The sequence below is a fragment of the Taeniopygia guttata genome, chromosome 8, assembly GCF_048771995.1.
Source record: "Taeniopygia guttata chromosome 8, bTaeGut7.mat, whole genome shotgun sequence".
NCBI classification, from domain to species: domain Eukaryota; kingdom Metazoa; phylum Chordata; class Aves; order Passeriformes; family Estrildidae; genus Taeniopygia; species Taeniopygia guttata.
In genome coordinates, this window is record NC_133033.1 from 7,521,532 (window position 1) to 7,538,631 (window position 17,100).

The 17,100-nt window shown below is 40.2% G+C and overlaps 1 protein-coding gene across 3 annotated transcripts in view; it reads left to right on the forward strand.

Annotated features, from left to right (window-relative positions):
- The first annotated feature begins 3,274 nt into the window (after positions 1-3,274).
- The window catches only part of SPATA6 (spermatogenesis associated 6), a 41,818-nt gene continuing 27,992 nt past the window's right edge, over positions 3,275-17,100 (forward strand). Inside the window, exons 1-6 of one of the 3 annotated variants that reach the window (XM_072932619.1) lie at positions 3,275-3,463; positions 7,970-8,107; positions 9,430-9,478; positions 10,220-10,261; positions 11,613-11,737; positions 15,957-16,037. In XM_072932619.1, coding sequence (XP_072788720.1) covers positions 3,416-3,463; positions 7,970-8,107; positions 9,430-9,478; positions 10,220-10,261; positions 11,613-11,737; positions 15,957-16,037 — 483 coding nt within the window. In that variant the 5' untranslated portion in view covers positions 3,275-3,415. The remainder of the gene's footprint in view (positions 3,464-7,969; positions 8,108-9,429; positions 9,479-10,219; positions 10,262-11,612; positions 11,738-15,956; positions 16,038-17,100) is intronic. The other 2 variants (XM_012575271.5, XM_072932618.1) reach the window with 2 other exon arrangements.

Here is a 17,100-nt window from a genome sequence, read left to right on the forward strand (position 1 = left end):
TTTTTGTCGTTTTGGTTAACAGTTTTTTTCTTATTAGAAATGGATTTTTACTAAAAGTCAGGTTTTTCCTTCATTGTTGCCCAGGTTCCTGCATTACTGTTCCTGCAGTGCAAATGCAAGTGTGAATCGTGAATTTAACAAAAATGAGAAGGTCCAGCTGGGTCTCAGTGCTGCAGAAAGGGCTGGAGAGGAGAGCACTGCAGCAGCAGCAGCCTTTCTTCCCAAGGCCCAGCAGGGAGAAGGGGCAGAAATTCTGCAGACCAGAAGGTTTGCCAGGGAAAAGCACTGAAATTCATCACTGCCTTATCACTTTGGAGAAGCTTTCTGTCCTGCCTTGTGCTTCTTTTTCAAGGGCTATAAAGTACTTCTGTTCCAGGGCACTGCACATGGATATTAAATTCTCATCACAAACATGATACCATTTTTGATTTCAGCATTTATCTATCTTCTGTTCTTATATGGCCACACTTACCATAATATCTCATACTTCACAATCTTTAACACATTATTTATCCCTCCAAAAGGCATATATATGAAAGGTAGCTGAAAATAAGCAATAAACCATTTTAATACTGTTACCATCTGAAGCTATGGATCTGTGAGAATTTTCTTCTCATTAACTCTGGAATGCTATTCATAACCTTGAGACTGATAATGCTTAGAAAATTATTTTACCTAAGAGTAAGCCCCTCCTTAATATATGTACTAGAAGACTACAGGGAATTTTCCAGGCTCTAAACACAGAATCCTCTGCTAAAACAAAACAAAAAAACCCCAAACAAACAAAAAACCAACCAACCAAACAAAAAAACCCCAAAAAACCCAACCCAAACCACACCCTAAATAAGATCCAAAAACACCTAAACAGAAACAAACAAAACACCCTCCCCCACACCTTAAAGCTGTTACAGAAGTCACATTAATGAAAACAAGGCCTTCCTTTCCAATCCTTTATTTCTTTTAAAAGATTGGTGTCAAGTATTAGTAGTGATATTTAATCCATCTATAGATTTCACTTTTATCTCCACTGGTCTATCATGTTCTTTGCCATTTCCTTTTAAATAAATAAACAAAACCAAAATACAAAGAGATATATCAAAGCATTTTGAGAATGCTGTTTCTTTCCAGATCACTTAGCATGATTTTTCTTTGAAATTGTAAAATTAATATTAAAAAAACCAAAGGATACATTTGAGCCACTGCTTTTTTTTTGGAAGCAATTAAAAGTTTCTGTCCTCTCTACAGCTGTACTTGGGAACCTGGAAAGAATATTTAAAGCCCGAAATCCCCTCAAGGTCTGAGCCTGAAATAACTTGCACTTGCCAAGACAGAAATCAGACTATTTTGGTGTTGGATGGGATTACAAATACTCTGAGAACAACTAAACAGCAGAGACATTGAGGAATATCCTTGATATGACCAAAATAGCGAAGATCAAGGATGTAAATCTGAGTTTGTGGGAGGGTAGCAATTAACAGACAGTTTCAGATATGAGTGTGCAGACAAGTCTTCAAAGATGGCACCAGTCAGAATATACCCCGTGCATTGTATCTCACCCACAGAGGACATTAAAATGAGATACTTGAGTCAAAAGCGCCCAGATCCCTACAACAGGATGCAGGTGATTACATCAAGAGTAAAAGAAAAAAAAGAGGAAAAAAAAAAAGGCTGGAAATCCAGTGCTTTTTAGGTACTTAAGCCTGGAGATGTATAAAACTTGGTTGAGATCCCGCTGCTGAAGAGAAGGCTCTCTGCACCTTTGTGCAGGAGGACCAAGAAGCTAGAGGGATGTGACATACCAAGAAGCTGGAGGAATCTGACACATCCTGAGCTTCACATTCCTCCTGGATGGCCCAAAGCAGCCCTGTCCCTGTCCCACACTGGACACTTGTGCTTTCACACCAGCGCTCCTTCCATCACCCATCACTGTCACTGTCCGACCTGCGGGAGGCAGAGCCTGGACATTGTATTTTATCGACTATTTATGGTACTTTATTTACTATTTATGGTACTATTTTACCTACCATGTATGGTACTTCTGGTACACTTCAGCAGCCCCCCTGCAGCTCCACAAATCCCTGCGGGGAATGCCAGGATGAGCCAGCCTGAGGTCAAGAAGTGGGAAGGTGGGAGAGGCAGAGAAGGTTCTGGGACGAGCAGGGATGAAGAACAGAACTAGTGAGAGGACAAGAGAATGTACTCTTAAAGTGCGCCAGGGGACTTTTAGGTTGGAACTTGGCAAGAATTTCTTCATGGAAAGGATCATTAAACACCCGAACGGGCAGGCCAGGGCGGGAGAGGAGCCATAGTCCCTGGAGGCGTTTGAGGAAAGACGGGACGTGCCATGCTCTAGCTGAGGCAGTGATGCTCGGCCATTAGGTTGGACACGGCGACCTCAGCGATCTTTTCTGTGAGAACCCCGGGATTGATTTGGGGCTCTCGTGTGGTGGTAAAGTCTCTCCTCCAACCCGCGCTTCCAAAGAAAAACTCCGCAGCCTCTTGTTGTTCGGTCTCCAGGCAGTTTATTGCTGGTTATCTAAAAGATTGTCTTCGCCCGCTGCGCTGCCTTGGTCAGCTGCCCAGGCAGAAACACACACACACTCCTGACACCCTCACTGTCCCGTGTCTCCGTCGTCTCTCCCCCACCCAGGGCTGCTGCTATCTTTTATATGATATATTACGTATTATATGTTTACAGATTTTCCCCAATACATATTACCTATGTTACAATGTGCTTTTCTACTCTAAACCAATCTGTGAGTGCCAACATCACCAAGAACATGGAGATAAGGAAGAAGAAGGAGGAAGAACAGGATCAGGCCCACTTTCCTCCATCTTAGAACTCCTGACCCCCCTGTACAAAGTAAAAACCCCCCTGTACAACCTGTAGAATACTAAAAAATTTTCCCCTCTAATTTGTGACTACTTTTACTATACCATCTAACCCTTTGTGGCCGCTTGTTCCACCTTCAAAGTTGGTAACTCATTCCATGGCTCAAACTCAAAATCACAGCTGTTTTCAGCTGCTTGCCAAGGTCTAAAATGCTTCTGACCGAGGCCTGGAACCTCTGAAAATGTCTGAGGGACATTTTGAGTTCCGACACTTTTCCAGCCTAGCTGATGCTGTGAGGGCAGGAGACCCTGTGGAGAACAGGGAGTGCGAAGGGGAATGTGACAGGAGCGCTGTGGGGCGGCCCCCCAGCACCGCGGGGCGGGCACGGACACAGCCAGGGGAAGGCGGAGGGAGGGGAAGGAGCGAGGGACGGAAGGAGGGAAGGAGGGAGGGAGGTGGGGGAAGCCGCCCCGAGGAAGGCGGAGCGGCCGCCGCGGGCCGGACGCGCCCCGGTTACCGTGACAACGGCGTCGGCCGAGCCCGAGCGGCCCGGCCCCGGCGGGCCCCGCTGGCCGCACACCCATGCCGCGGAAAGCGCTGCGCTGCGTCCTGCAGCTGGAGCTCCGCTCGGTGAGTGCCCGGGCCGCGCTCCCCGCCCGCCTCGGCCCGCGGGAGAAGCCGCGCTTCGCTCTTCCGGCATCGCTGCCCGCCCCGCTTCCCTCGGCCGGCCCGCCGGAGCTCCCGGGCCCGCTGCGGGCCCTTCTGCCGAGCGGGGGCCGCCACTCCAGCCGCTGTGTGCAGGCATCCTCCGGCAGCCGCTCCCCGCCGTGCTGCTGGAGCAGCCGTGCCCTCCGCTGCTCCTCCCGCTTTCCTGTGGCACCTTCTGGGGGTGTTTGTCCCTGTGCCCCCGCCCTTCCGCTGGTGCCGCTTTGGAGTTGTCGTTTTCCAGTGGAAAAAAAATTTGAAACGCACCGGTTCTTGGGAAGCTGTAAGGTGTAGGGAAAAGCACTCTCGAGAGGGAAAAAAAAAAAAAAAAAGCTAAAACAAAACAAGTCCCAGGAAAGAGCGGCTTGTTCATGGCTCTGGGCAGCTCTGAATATCTGAGTGTTACATGGCGGGGAGTGAGGTTAGAAAGTGTGACAATGGAAAGTTTTGACATTAAGTATGTTAGGATTGTACTTTTTGCACTTTGCAAAGTTTTCTGCTTATATGCAAGCTGGGAACACAGCAAGGAGCTGTATCATGCTCCTGAAAACTTTGCAGAAGTAGCTGTGTTAGGCAGTGCCCCTTTACCCTGGAGGTGGTGGCTTAATGTGCCCTGGTCCTGTAATCCAGAACAAGCGCTGCCACATATCAAATAAGAGCTGCTGCTGAGAGGAAATCACCAGATGCCATCCACAAAACTCGAGTGCAGATCCAGGAAGTCCATACTGGGAAATTGCCCAGGCATTTCTGGTTGCTTGGCTACCCTTGTTCCCAGCCCTGAGTGGCTGCTCGGAAGCAGAGCTGTGGATTTGCACACATGGATGGCCAGGGTGTCACCCTGGCGGTGTTGCTGTGCTGTCTCAACAGCTGGTGTTTGTCCCCGCAGTGCCAAGGCTTGCTTGGTTCCTGGAGAGGGGCAGTGTGCTTTCCTTTCTGTGCCCACTGGCTGGGAGCTGTTCCTGTGCCAGGAGCGAGTACAGTAAAGACATTTCCCCAGGGTCAGCTTTTCAGGTGTGTGGGGTATTTGTTATTTACCCTCAAGGCTACAAATAACAATGGAAAGAGGCTACTCTTGCACAAATGTCAACACTGGCTTTTCATTTAAGGAATTTTTTCTTTCTTTGGCGTTTGCTCATTTGATGTATTTTTTCGGCAGCAGGTCTTTCATTTCCCAGTTGATCTTTATCAGCTAAAGCACCTTGGTATTTTTGGTAATATTTTGTATGATGGACTCACCAGCCTTCTAACCATCTTAGGGATGGGAACGACTTTTCCAGTTTGAATTTGCATTGGTCAGAGTGAGAATTGGACCCCACATTCCAAATGGGCTCTTGCTTTTGTCTTAGGTGATGTAGGGGGAAAAAATGTCCAACTTTCATCCTATGTATCTTAATATGAGTCAGGATCATTAAAGAGGTTAAAAGATGTGAATCCTAGTGTACAGAAAGGAATGTTTTTAATGGTAACCTCAGCTTGATACATCCTGTTTTTTACACATTATTGATGCTGTCCTTTGGCCAGTTCTGTACCGTTTTTGATACTTACTGCTCTACTAACTATTATTACATTTTTTCATCATAAATAATAATTTCTCATTATATCCTTTATCCAGAAAATGGCTTTTCAATAAAACGTAAAATTTTGCCTGATTGATCTGTTTTTATGGAATGTGTCCTACTTTTTCTAGCGATCTTTTCATCCATATCTTTATTTTTGAATATTTAAATATTTTGATCAATGTGGGTATCAGTTTTCAGATCTCTCTCTGTCTCACATGGTCCTTGTGCTTATTATTTTTCAGTAGATTATACTTTCCCTGATTTCATTACATTTCATTTAAGAAAAATTACATTCTTTCACAACATATGCTGAACATGATTCAGCCTCCCTGTGGCTTCTTGGTCCAGGCCTAGTGCATATTGAATGATTTTTGTTTCCACCGTTTAATTCTTCAAGTTGTCTTTTTTCTCCTGTGTTTAATTTTATTAAAGCCAAGGCAAAATACTCAGTTGTGTTTAGGACATAGATTTGTTAGCTTTCACATCTTGGCTGATTTATGCTATGTCCATTAATTCTCTCTTCGTTTGCTTTATTTGTGACCAAAGTCTTGTTCAAATTTCTGATTTATTTTCCTGCCCTTTTTACACTGTTCTGCGTATTTCTCCACCCTCTTTGAAGTCTGTGCAGTTGTGTCAGAAGTTCTGCCCTCTTTGTTTTTCCCTTGCTTTATGATACAGATGGGTTTTGCTTCCTTTGACTTAATGAAATTCCAAGATCTTCTCCAATCTGAGTCCCCCAGCTCTTTGGTTTGTCTTGCTGGTAGTTTTCATCATTTCTCTTCTCAAATAGAAGGCCTTACTCAAAGACTAAGTAGTTTTTAAGTTTGGTTTATCCTGCCATGGACTATGTGTAATAAATGCTCTAGAGGGTTAAGATCAGTAGAATTCTGTCCTTTTCTGTGAGCTTAATTAAGTGATTTCTTTATGGTTATTTGTGATGTCCCAGCAATGGAGGGACTGGGAGTTGGTACACATTTTCCATCCTCCTGGGAACTTTCAGCAGAGATGTCCACCATAACCCTGTCCTAGAAATTTCTCGTGGTCCTTGAGGTTGCTTGTAAGGTCGGTTAATTGCAGCACTGATTTGCCTCTTCCTTAGCTGATCCATAGATAACACTCTTACCATCTTTAAAATAATCCCTCATCCTGCTGGAGCAGTCTGCAGTCAGATAAAGAGCTTCAGTTTGTCTCCCAAGTGTTATGGAGCTCTGCATGTTATAGAATAGATGTCATGAGCTGCACATAGGCATGTGTCATTAATTTTGGAACTGCTTTAAAGTTACATGGCCACATATATTTGGTGTTCCAGCCCAGGTAATGAATTGTGCAGTTTATCTCCAGGGTAGTAGAATCACAAGTTTCCACATGTGCTGCCACGGCCCACATGCCCATTTGTAAGTATTTTTTTTCTTTTTACAGGATAGCCAGAAAAAAATGGGACCTGTTGTTGTCACATTTGCCCATTCCAGCATCTTCAGATCTTTTACTTTTCATCTCAATAAACAGGCAAACATTGGCTCCCTTCTCTAAAGTGAAAGGCACAAAGCTCCAGTTAAAAATGGCTGTAAATTCTACAGAAATACCAGAGACAAAAGTGAGAAGTAAAGCTGATATGACATGTAGTATGTAGTTTGAGGATTTTTCCTTGTATGAATGAAATCTGTCTCTCTCACTCCTATTCACACTTGCAACTGCATGAGTATCATACAAGCTGTTTAATGCTTGACAGACTGTTTCAATTGGGTTATCCATTATTCTGGCACTTTTCTTGTGGATTTGAAGCCCTCATTTATATGGAGAGGAAACTCTTTTTTTACCTTATATTTTATCTGTAGTGATGTATCACACATTGTTTTCTTCTAGTTCTTCCACCTGTTTTCCTGATGTTTATGTAGTTTTATTTTAAATCCAGTTAGGATTTCTCAAATAAAATATTCACTTGGGAGTGGGAGACTGTAACCAAGCCACTTATTTTAATTTCCATAACTCTCCTCCTTTGTCTTTCTACCTGGCAATTGAAAGTCTGAACACTTTCTCTAGAAACCTTATGTGGGAAGAGACAACCTCATATTTCTAATACTGACATAAAAAATGAGCATGACACCTTAAGTGAAAGGTGTCAATTCTCTGTCAGGGAAATAAAATAAATCCACATGGCTTGAAGAAAATAGCAAATAGTTTTGCAATGAGTTGTGTACGTTCTTGCAATCAGAGCTTTAAAAACAGACTGACTTCTTACTTAAAGAATTTAGGAATTGTGCAGAGAAAGTTGAGAGATTTGCAGCAGCCAAGCAAGAAGCCTTCCCTGCTTTGAGTTTAAAGATGGCCAGACTTCCCAGAGAAAGGAAAAAATGTCTGGTACTAATGGAACAATAGTTGCTTTTTCTCATTTACCGAAAATTTGAAAATAAACTTGCCCTTTTTGGTGGCTGGACGGAGTGTGGATATCTAAGCACATAAATTTACCAGCTTCATTCTGTAGTTAGGCTGAAGTTTGGGTGTGGTTTTGTGTGTTGGCGTCATGTAGACTTAATTCTACATGAGGGTTCGTACAGGAGATGATTGTCAGTGCATACCTTTGACTGTATTAACCTGGCGTTGGGTTTCAGTTTTGATTGAAGACAATGGAATGTTTTTACCTAAGCAAGAAGAATTTGGTCCTGATTGTTTTAAAATGGTGACTTCTTTTCCTGACCAGCCTGTACAAATAGAATTGCTTTAGAGAACAATTTTTTTTTTTGCTTTAGTCTGTTATATCCTGACTTTCACAAATCAACCATTTGAGTCCTGATTCTTTCATTTTTATCTTGAAAACAGCCATTTCTTGTCTAGCTAAAGTTCAGTTTGTTTAATGAGTGTGTTACTCCTGCAGATAACTTGTCCTGGAGTGCAGCTGAAAGACAAAGAGGAACTTTATCTCAGTGTCTTTGTACTTGGGCAGTACCACAAAACTGAATGTGTCCCTGCAGTGTTCCCACTCTTCTTTCAAGAAAAACTGGTATTTGAAAAGGTAAGATATGTCAAGGGCTGATACAACCCAAATAAACCCCATCACAAATTCCACAAAAACTGTCTGCAAAACCCATGAGCACAAATAATCACACTGAGAATGGAGCACTATTTTATCTCCTGCTTCTCTTTAGCACAGAGGAGGGGTGTGCCTGAATTATCCACATGGGGAGTCAAGAATTGTGTGTACTGAAGATTCTAATGTATGATGAGACTTTTTAGTTGTTTGTTGATTCTTTTGTGAACTGTCCTTCCTCAGTGTCTGTTTCCCTGGCTTGAAAAGGACTGAATGTTTTTGTTCTAAAAATTATGGCAAGGTGAAGAACAGGGACTGTACAATACAGAAGAGGCAACTTAATTTAGTAGAAAGATAAAATAGCAGCTCAAGCCTTTTTGGTGACATCTTACTCCCTTTGAGAGACTTTTTTCATGGTTTGTCAGCAGAATTCCCAGATTGGTACTCTGGCCCTGTAATTTATAGTTGTTTATCACATATTCTGAGTCCCTACTAGCTTCATTATTAGTACCACAGGGATAATGAAACACAGTATCTTACAGATATGATCTGGCTTCTTCACTACCTATGAATAATAATACTTTGCCCTTTCTAGTTCTTTTCCTTTAAGCATTCCCCAGCACTTTGAAAACCAGGCTGAGTAAACATGCTCAGAGTGATGCTGTGGTGAAGGGGATGAGAAACAGTGATAATTTCATGACCTCTGAAAAGTAGAAAAGACCATAATTCTTTAAAGGCAAACATAACATAGTCTTCTTAAGGGGAATGTACTGAATGGTGTTTTCAGTGTAATGTAGGGGACCACCATCCAGTGCAACATCCTCCCCTGTTCCTTGCTGCCTATTCACACAGGATTCAGGTTAAAAAAAAAACCTGAACAGGAGACTGAAAAGTCATCTCTGTGAAAATGAGGCTTAAAGCATTACTAATAAATTAGAGACCATTGACCAATCAGAACTGTAGTGTGTGCAGCAAATTATGTTTCCCTCTTGAAATTTTCTTAGACACTGCTTGCCTTTACATCTTCCGCTCTTCGCAATAAATTATTTTTTATTATTTACATACAGAGAGGGAACTCTGTATGGATGGAAAGTATATAACAAGAACTGCTGGCTTTCAATAAAATTGATCATGTTACAAATAATAATTTTAGTATCCTTTCTTTTTCCAGTGGGGATATGACTCTTGACAACCATCTTGACAAGGAAGAATATTGATTTTTGGGGCTTTTTTCCTTTTGCTTTACCCAAGAGGTCCATCTGATTACTTTGACTGTGCCATTATTATTATTATTATTTCTTTTTCAGGAATTTGCTAATATAGTTGATCCTGGAGACCTTGTGAAGTTACTGGAGTGTAAGTTATGGGGTTTTGTATACTATGTTATATCTATTAATGCCATGCATATATAGGCTCTAAAGATGTTTTGGAGGTTTAAAGTATGTGATAGTTTTTATATCAGGAGCCTGTTCTCTGAAAATCTAGTGAGAAACCACTATTATCTAACAAAATCCCTCTAGAAATGTATGTTGCATGCTTTGGAACAGGAAAAGGGTAAAAAGTCATAAGTGACTGGAAGTCCAGCTGGTTATCTGGTAGTGGATTCCTTTATATGGTCATTTATTTGATTAATTTTAAAATTATAGAAGGATAAACCTCCAATTTTTGCAAAGTTATTATTTTCACTTTTAAGAAAATAGTATCTTGCTACATGTGTATAATAATTGTGGTGAGAAAACACTGACCTGAACTCAAAATGCAGGAATATGCAGCCCCACATGGGAGTTATCTGTAAAGGGGGCAAAGCATGCATAATCTTCTTTAAAAGAGGAAACACTTGGCAGCAGATAGAACTTACAAGTTCTAAGTCAGATTTAATGTTGTCATTTGTACCCTGCTAATGCCATTGTGTTCATCTATGATATTTATGCAAGCTATAGTTAATTTTATCTTATTATTGGTATGGTGGAAATAGTGCAGAGATGTACAGTGCTGTGAAGCTTACAGCAGTGATTCATTTTTCTTGGGCTTTGACTATGGGAATTTTCATTTTAGTTTTTTTTTTTTAACTCATGAAAAAACCTTCTTCCCTTCTAGTTGACACAGCAGTACTTGAACTAATACAGCTCGTTCCTCCAGGTATTGTATCAGTCTTTTCATAAATTATGCAGATTAATAGGTGAATTTCCATGAGGACATTGCCCATTACAGCACAATCACTTTTTTCAACACACAAACAACATAGAAAGCCCTTCAATAAATAGTCCTCTGAATAGAAAATGTTAATAGATCAAGAGGATCTCATTCTTGAATAAGAATAATAACTGAATATTTAAATGTATCGTACTCAGGCTTAGGAAAGTGATAATATTTTAAAAATGGGAAATAAACTGAAATCACCCAGTGCATAATTATTAACTGCATCACAATTCACTTCTAGAGAAGCTGTCTGTTAAATTTCAGAGTGCATAATCTTGTTCTCAGAATGACACTTTTTTCCTTCCATTTTAATGGTGACCATTGGGAAAACTCTTATCCTCGCCATAAGTATTACAGGTCTCTTGGGATGTGTGAAGATAATAAATAGCGATTTGTCATACTTCTGTTATTGGTTTGTGTGATTATAAAAATCTATTTTAATGAAATTCAAGTGTTCCCATGAATAATGTAAATCTGCATTTTATTGGAAATAAAGTCAAGTTTTAAAGAGGACTCGTTTGGAAACTGTGGTATTAAAAGCACTCTCTGTCACTTGTCCTTAGTACTTTCAAGGAAACTACTTCTTCTCTCAGGTGACTTAACAGATTGTTTACTTGAAGAAATGGAGTGAATGGGGATTTTTTTTTTTTTTTTTGTGGGAAGGTAAAGGATCTTGTGTAAGAATTTATTTTCAGTGCTCAGACATAGGTGTGATACAGCCCAACATAAGCTAGAAAGATGGCTGCAATAGCACAAGTTACATTTTTTCACAATATACATTCAAGGGTTTACCTCTAAAGGAAAACATTTTTTTTTTAGAAGTAGGAAGCCAGGGTATTGAGAAAACCTTAAAATAATTATTTTGCTGTTGCTTATGGTTCTTTTTACTTCTACTATTACTGTTCTGTAGTATGGAATGGTTTTTCATAAGGGATTGGGTGCCATTAAAAAATACTGGTTTTTTTCTGGGGCATGGAAGGGAAAGAAGGAAGAAAAGTACTGAAAAGTTACCTGAAGAAAACCTTTCATGTGCCTGTTATAGAAGAGTTAACACAACCTTCTTTAATTTTTTTTCCAGTAACATTGAAACATAGTTTCACAGTAGATGCTGCACATTTTTGCTGCTGATTTAACTTGATGAGGTTATTTCCTAGTCCTATAGGAGTTTTAGAGCCATGCTGTTAATTTGTAAAGAGCAAAATTTATCCTGGTTTCAACGTGGCTCTGTGTGTGGTGTCTGTGCTGTGTGGCTTTGTCTATTTTCCAATTAAAGTATGTATTTTCTTTTTAGTGGGAAAAGTTCTAGCTACATATGAAGAAAATACAAGAGATTTCCTGTTCCCTGACCCTAAGCTTACCCATGGGCACCGTGGTTTGCAGCGTGAGGTTTTAATGAAGAGGTCCCCGTCTTTCACAGTGAGTGAATGTCTGTGGATTGTATTTATGACACAGTCTGCTTCACTGAAGAAACCCCTTGAACTGTTTCAAATGAAAAGCAATTACTTCTGACAGATTTTGCCATTTTAAGGTGTTGAATGTACAAATCCACAGTTGAACTTTGGGGAAAGTGTAATCTTTTTTCGAAATGCTTCAAGAAAATTATTTAATGTGGAAAAGTTAGTTTCCACTTGGTTTGCAGTGTGGCACCATGACATGTCTCCATTCAGTTTAATCTGTGATGCAGCTGGTGGCTGAAGGGATGCAGGAGGTGTCATATTGACTTCATGGTTCTCAACAGAAGCCATGTAACCCTCCTCCTTGGTTCCTCTCCATAGCATTTTGGAACAATAGCTAATTGGCAGAATGAGTGCAATGAATTAATGCTAATTTTCTGGAGATAAGGACTCAAGTACATGTTAAATGAAAATGAATTCATTTCACAATGCCCTTTCATGAAGTTTGACTGTTGAATCTTAATTGTCAGCAGAATAACCCGGGAAGACACCTTAAGGAGAATGGTGATAATGTGTTTTGAGGTTTTAGTAGAGTTTTACTGGTGGATTGGCAGGACATTTGGATAAGAACTTAATTACCCCGTCCGTAGTGGTTGGACTAAAAGCACATGGGAGGCTGGAAATGCTGATTAAAGTTCATTGTTATCTTTTAGCTGGTGTAGTCTTTCCCTACAAAGGGCAACCTGGAAACTGCCCAGGCACTTGCAATTAGAAGTGCTAATTTGGTGTCTAATGCTGTGTTACATTTGAATGAATTAAAGTTGTGATTTTGTGCTACCAAATGTCTGATTCTGCAGTAGCTTAAACTGTCCATGGAAAAACAACCATTATTTTTTGGCTGTAGTATCTCTTTGATATGGCTTATCCCATACATCGTGGTGTGGCTCAAGAGATGGGGTGGGACTGTTTTGCTTTCATGCTGCTCATAGAATAGGTGCCTTCCTGGTGTTGAGAAAGAATAGGGAGGCAAGAACAAATGAAGTGGTATTAGCTAAATGTTTCCAGATTTTTTTGTGAACAGAATATAGTGAGTCTTTATAGAAGCAGACCTGCTAGACGAGTTTGATGGATTTTGTCCAACAGTTACTTGAAACAAAAATTATGTATTTTCTAATAAAGAGAAGGTGCCATAATTTGTGAGCTGTGAGAAAATGTGGTCAGAGTAATATGGATGTGTAGGTGATGAATAATGACACTGTAGTAGGTTTAAAAAGTTGACTGTGGTAAGACACAGACATACTTCCATGTCTTTGGGAGCAGCATAAATTAAATCCATCTCTGCCCTGAAACAGGGACTACAGAAGCTTTTGTTGCTCCATTCCATCTTCATAGCTTGGAAGTACAGTATAAGAAAGAATTTTGGCATAGTGACCCCCTTTTCAGGAATAATGCAGAAGCTGAGTTTTATGGTATTGGAAGAATGTTCCCAAAAGGAACTTCTTGTTCCTCTCCTCGCTTGCCAAATGGAATAACTATGAAAGGATTTTTACCTCCAGTAGAAATACAGTCTCAAGTGCTTCCATCTCCCAGTGTTCCCTGAGCTTTACTGGCAAGTGTCTCACGCTAAGTCTTGTCAGCACGAAGTGCTGGATGTGAATGCTAAGCAAAAGGAAGTGTTAAACAAGGTCATGAGAACCCTCACATTATTCCTATGCTACTGAAGCCATGCTCTTCCCACATTAAAAGTTATTTATAGCCAGCTGTGATGCTGAATATTTTAGAATGGCAGCTGTGCTTCAGTGACACTTTGATACGCAGTAAATTTGTCTTTTATTAAAAAAATAAAGGTAGCAACAGTAAGGTTACAGTTGTGGAGTTCAGATAGGCAGTGACAAGCAGTGTCTGATTAACACTGTTAATCTGCCTGTTGGAAGGAATCCCAAGTTGAGAGGATCAAAACTCTCCAGAAATCTGGCACTTGGCTGATAATGTCCCTGGCTAAATGTCTTAGGAGGTTTGCAAACTCCGTGTGCATACCAGACATGCCCTGAGTTATCTCTCCTGGTCCAGTATTGCCCAGCTGAAGCTCTTGCTGGCTCTGCTGTATTTCTCTGCAACCTTTGCCTTTCAGAATATGTTTATGCCTGGACTGTGGTAGTGATTTCTTACAGATGTTCTTATCTCCATCCCCCACCTTTATGCAGTATTTGCCACATTACTTAAAACAGTTTCTTTTTAGCTGTGCTATCTTCCATTAACAGGCCAGTGTAAGGCCTTCTGTTATATTCCTATATACGTTTTTAAGCTAGGGTTGTACGTGTGTTCCTCACAGTCTAAAGCACATATTAGACTTGTGTTCTTCTAAATATGAACCTTTATATTTTTCCTGTGATCAAATTGATATTATGTCCCTTCTGTTTAATGATTGGTGCAGAAATGCTCAGGGCTGCAGACAGCACTAAGCCAGAAGCAGAAGACATCCCAAAAACTTTCCAGCTGGATTTTCATTTACAGATGTGTTTGGGGCTATATGATGCTCTTTACATAATGCATAATAATTCATAATTCAATTTTACATGTTGAATATCCTACAGCAATCCCTGATTTGGGAACTGCAGGAAACAGAGCAAATCCTCTGATGGCTTTGGCATGTGAGTTGCTTTTGACATAGCCATGTCTATGCATTCAAATGCCATCCCATATTCCCTCTCCACAGACTATTTCTCTGATGAAACCATAGTTTGTGTCATTTTTTAGGGATGAACACTTAACAATTTTGTAATAATTTCCAGTCTCTGTAAGAGCAGTAGGTGCTCTATTGTTGCATTTTATAGTAGACTTACGAATTCTGATGTGTCCTTTTTTAAATTGTTGATAGCACTTGACAATTCATTAGTAATAAAAATGAGTTGATTAAAGATGATCAGGCTTAAAACCTCTTTTATGTGCCATAACTTGACTTGATTGAATCCTGGACTCTGTTAATTGCTGAGACTGAGCTTTCTTGGCATTTTTGTCATTTGATTTCCATAATCTATCCTGGGGCCAGATCATGTTCCCTAATGGGAAATCAGTGTTTAGGCAGGTGGTAGAGAATAGTTTGGTTAATCAATAGATTTCACTCATGAAACGGATGTGGGACAGAGTCACAAACAGACCCAGCTCCTTTTCATGTCCCAGTGATTTTGTGTGTTCATGTGCACAAATGCCTGTGAACTGAGATGCCTCAGGCAGCAAATTCTGTCCATGTTGAAAGAAGAGAGGGTAGAAATTTCTGGAGGCACTTGATTCTCTCTTGGATTCTGCAGAGCTATATATAGGATGCACATAGACAATTGCCACTTGTTTATAGCATCTATGGCATTTAGTTCTTTTATGCCTTTTCTAAAGCTGCTGTTTGGGAAATAATGTTTGTGTGTTGTAATCCCTGTCCTTTACACCCAGTACATTCTATAATGCATTGGCCAATGCTCAGTGAATGGAAAGGCAGTAGTTTCTGAGGTGTTATGTTCCTAGCCATGGCTGCAGTAAAAGGTGAGTGGAACAGAAGCTGCTAATCATGTAAAAATGGAGGGACCTGCTGGCCATTATTGGATGTGTGCTGTGCTTCACCAGGAGGCCCAGTGGGACCCCACTGATTCCACGTGGGACAAACTAGAGTTACACCATGGGCAGGAGGGGATCATGAGGGGGTGCAACGTGGTTATGGAACAAGGGAGGCATCCAAAGAAATCCAACTACTCCAAAGATTACTGAATGAAGGGTATTCTTAGTCATACTTTTAAAAAGGAATACTTACTTGCAGTGTGATTGACTGATTAAACAAATGTTCTTACAAATGAGATGGCACAACTGAGACTGTTCTCAAACAAGTTTACAAAGTTAGTATTAATGAAACTCCTAGAGCATGACTGAAATTTTTATTTATGCCATATAGCATGGCATGAAAAATCTTTAAAAGTGCTTTTGACCAAAAAAGTATTAAAATAAAAAGTCAGACCTTAATTGTTGTACAAAAGCAGTGTAATCATGTGTAATTGAATTGTCAGAAATGCAAATGTTAGCATCTTGACATTTACCATTGCTGTTCTGTCTTTTCTAATTATCTTTATTAAAGGCTGAAATTAACAAAGGAAATGGCTGAAAATTAGGAATGGTTTGTTACATTAGGTGACATTTACCTCTTTGATACCCTTTATCTTGAGTTGAAGCTTGATGTGCAATTATTGTCTCTCTTCTAGGGAATTGCACCAAAATTGAGATTTTCTACAACCTGCCTTATTTCAGACAGTCTGTTAGTCTTAGGAAGGAGTCACATACAGGTTAGAACAATTTAATTGTTTGCAATTTCTAGATTTAATATTGATAGCCTTGCTTCCAATTTTTGCATGTGCTGCTCACTTCAAACTTTCCTCATTCTTCTGTTGTGGTTAGAGCAGGTATCACAGGTGCTTGACAACTTGATTAAATTTTTAATCAAGTATGAGTAAAGAGTTGGTTTGGTGCATGACAGTAGATGCTGAGAGTTCCTTGAATCTGAAACAATTATCAGCTGCTGTGTTCCATGATCAGCTGAAGTGTCAGTCCCTGTAGGATTTGTGGATGGGAAAATGCCTTCTCACCATTTGTTACTGACACTTAAAATTAAGGACAGTGAAAACGAGGTGAAGTTAGAGAAGGTACATTATTAAACCAAACTAATTAATTTAATTGTTTTCCATCACTGTATCACTGACAGTAATGGAAATGCAGATTTTTGTTGAAAAGGCTGTCACCTATATTAATCTGGAAATGCTGCTTTTGCAGCAAGTAAAGTAAAAGGTGAAGTAGCACTCTTCTCTGGTCTCACAGACTGGAATTTTGGTTTGGATTTCTGGCACAAGCTGTCATATAAAGTTATTCTTATGTCCTCCTTTTTTTGCTGTAATATTGAAAAATGGTGCAGCATCATTGAAAGGATTGGTTGCCAGGAAGGCTTGTGTGCAAAGACACTTAAGAGACTTCAACCTGTTGATGGAATTTCTCATGACTTCAATGAGAAATTTTTTCCAAATTTAGCAAATTAAATGTATCAAGACAGAAAAATAATTAAAAATCAGTGAAAATTGTCATTGTCAGAAAAGTGGCTTCAGTGAAGGTAACTTGAATAAGGGCAATTTGATTTAAAATCAAAAACCATTAAAATCTAAACCATTCCTAAAAGTATCTATGAATGGCAGCTCAGATTTGCATGTGTTGCAGTGAAGGTCCAGTTTCACAAATGATGTAAGCTAGGAGCAGCACCACCTGCTTCGATGAAGCTGGATTAGACTTAGAGAATTAGGTCTGGCTTTGTGTGGCCAGGTCTGTGCTGTGTCTCACTTATCAGCTGCACCAGTGAGTTCA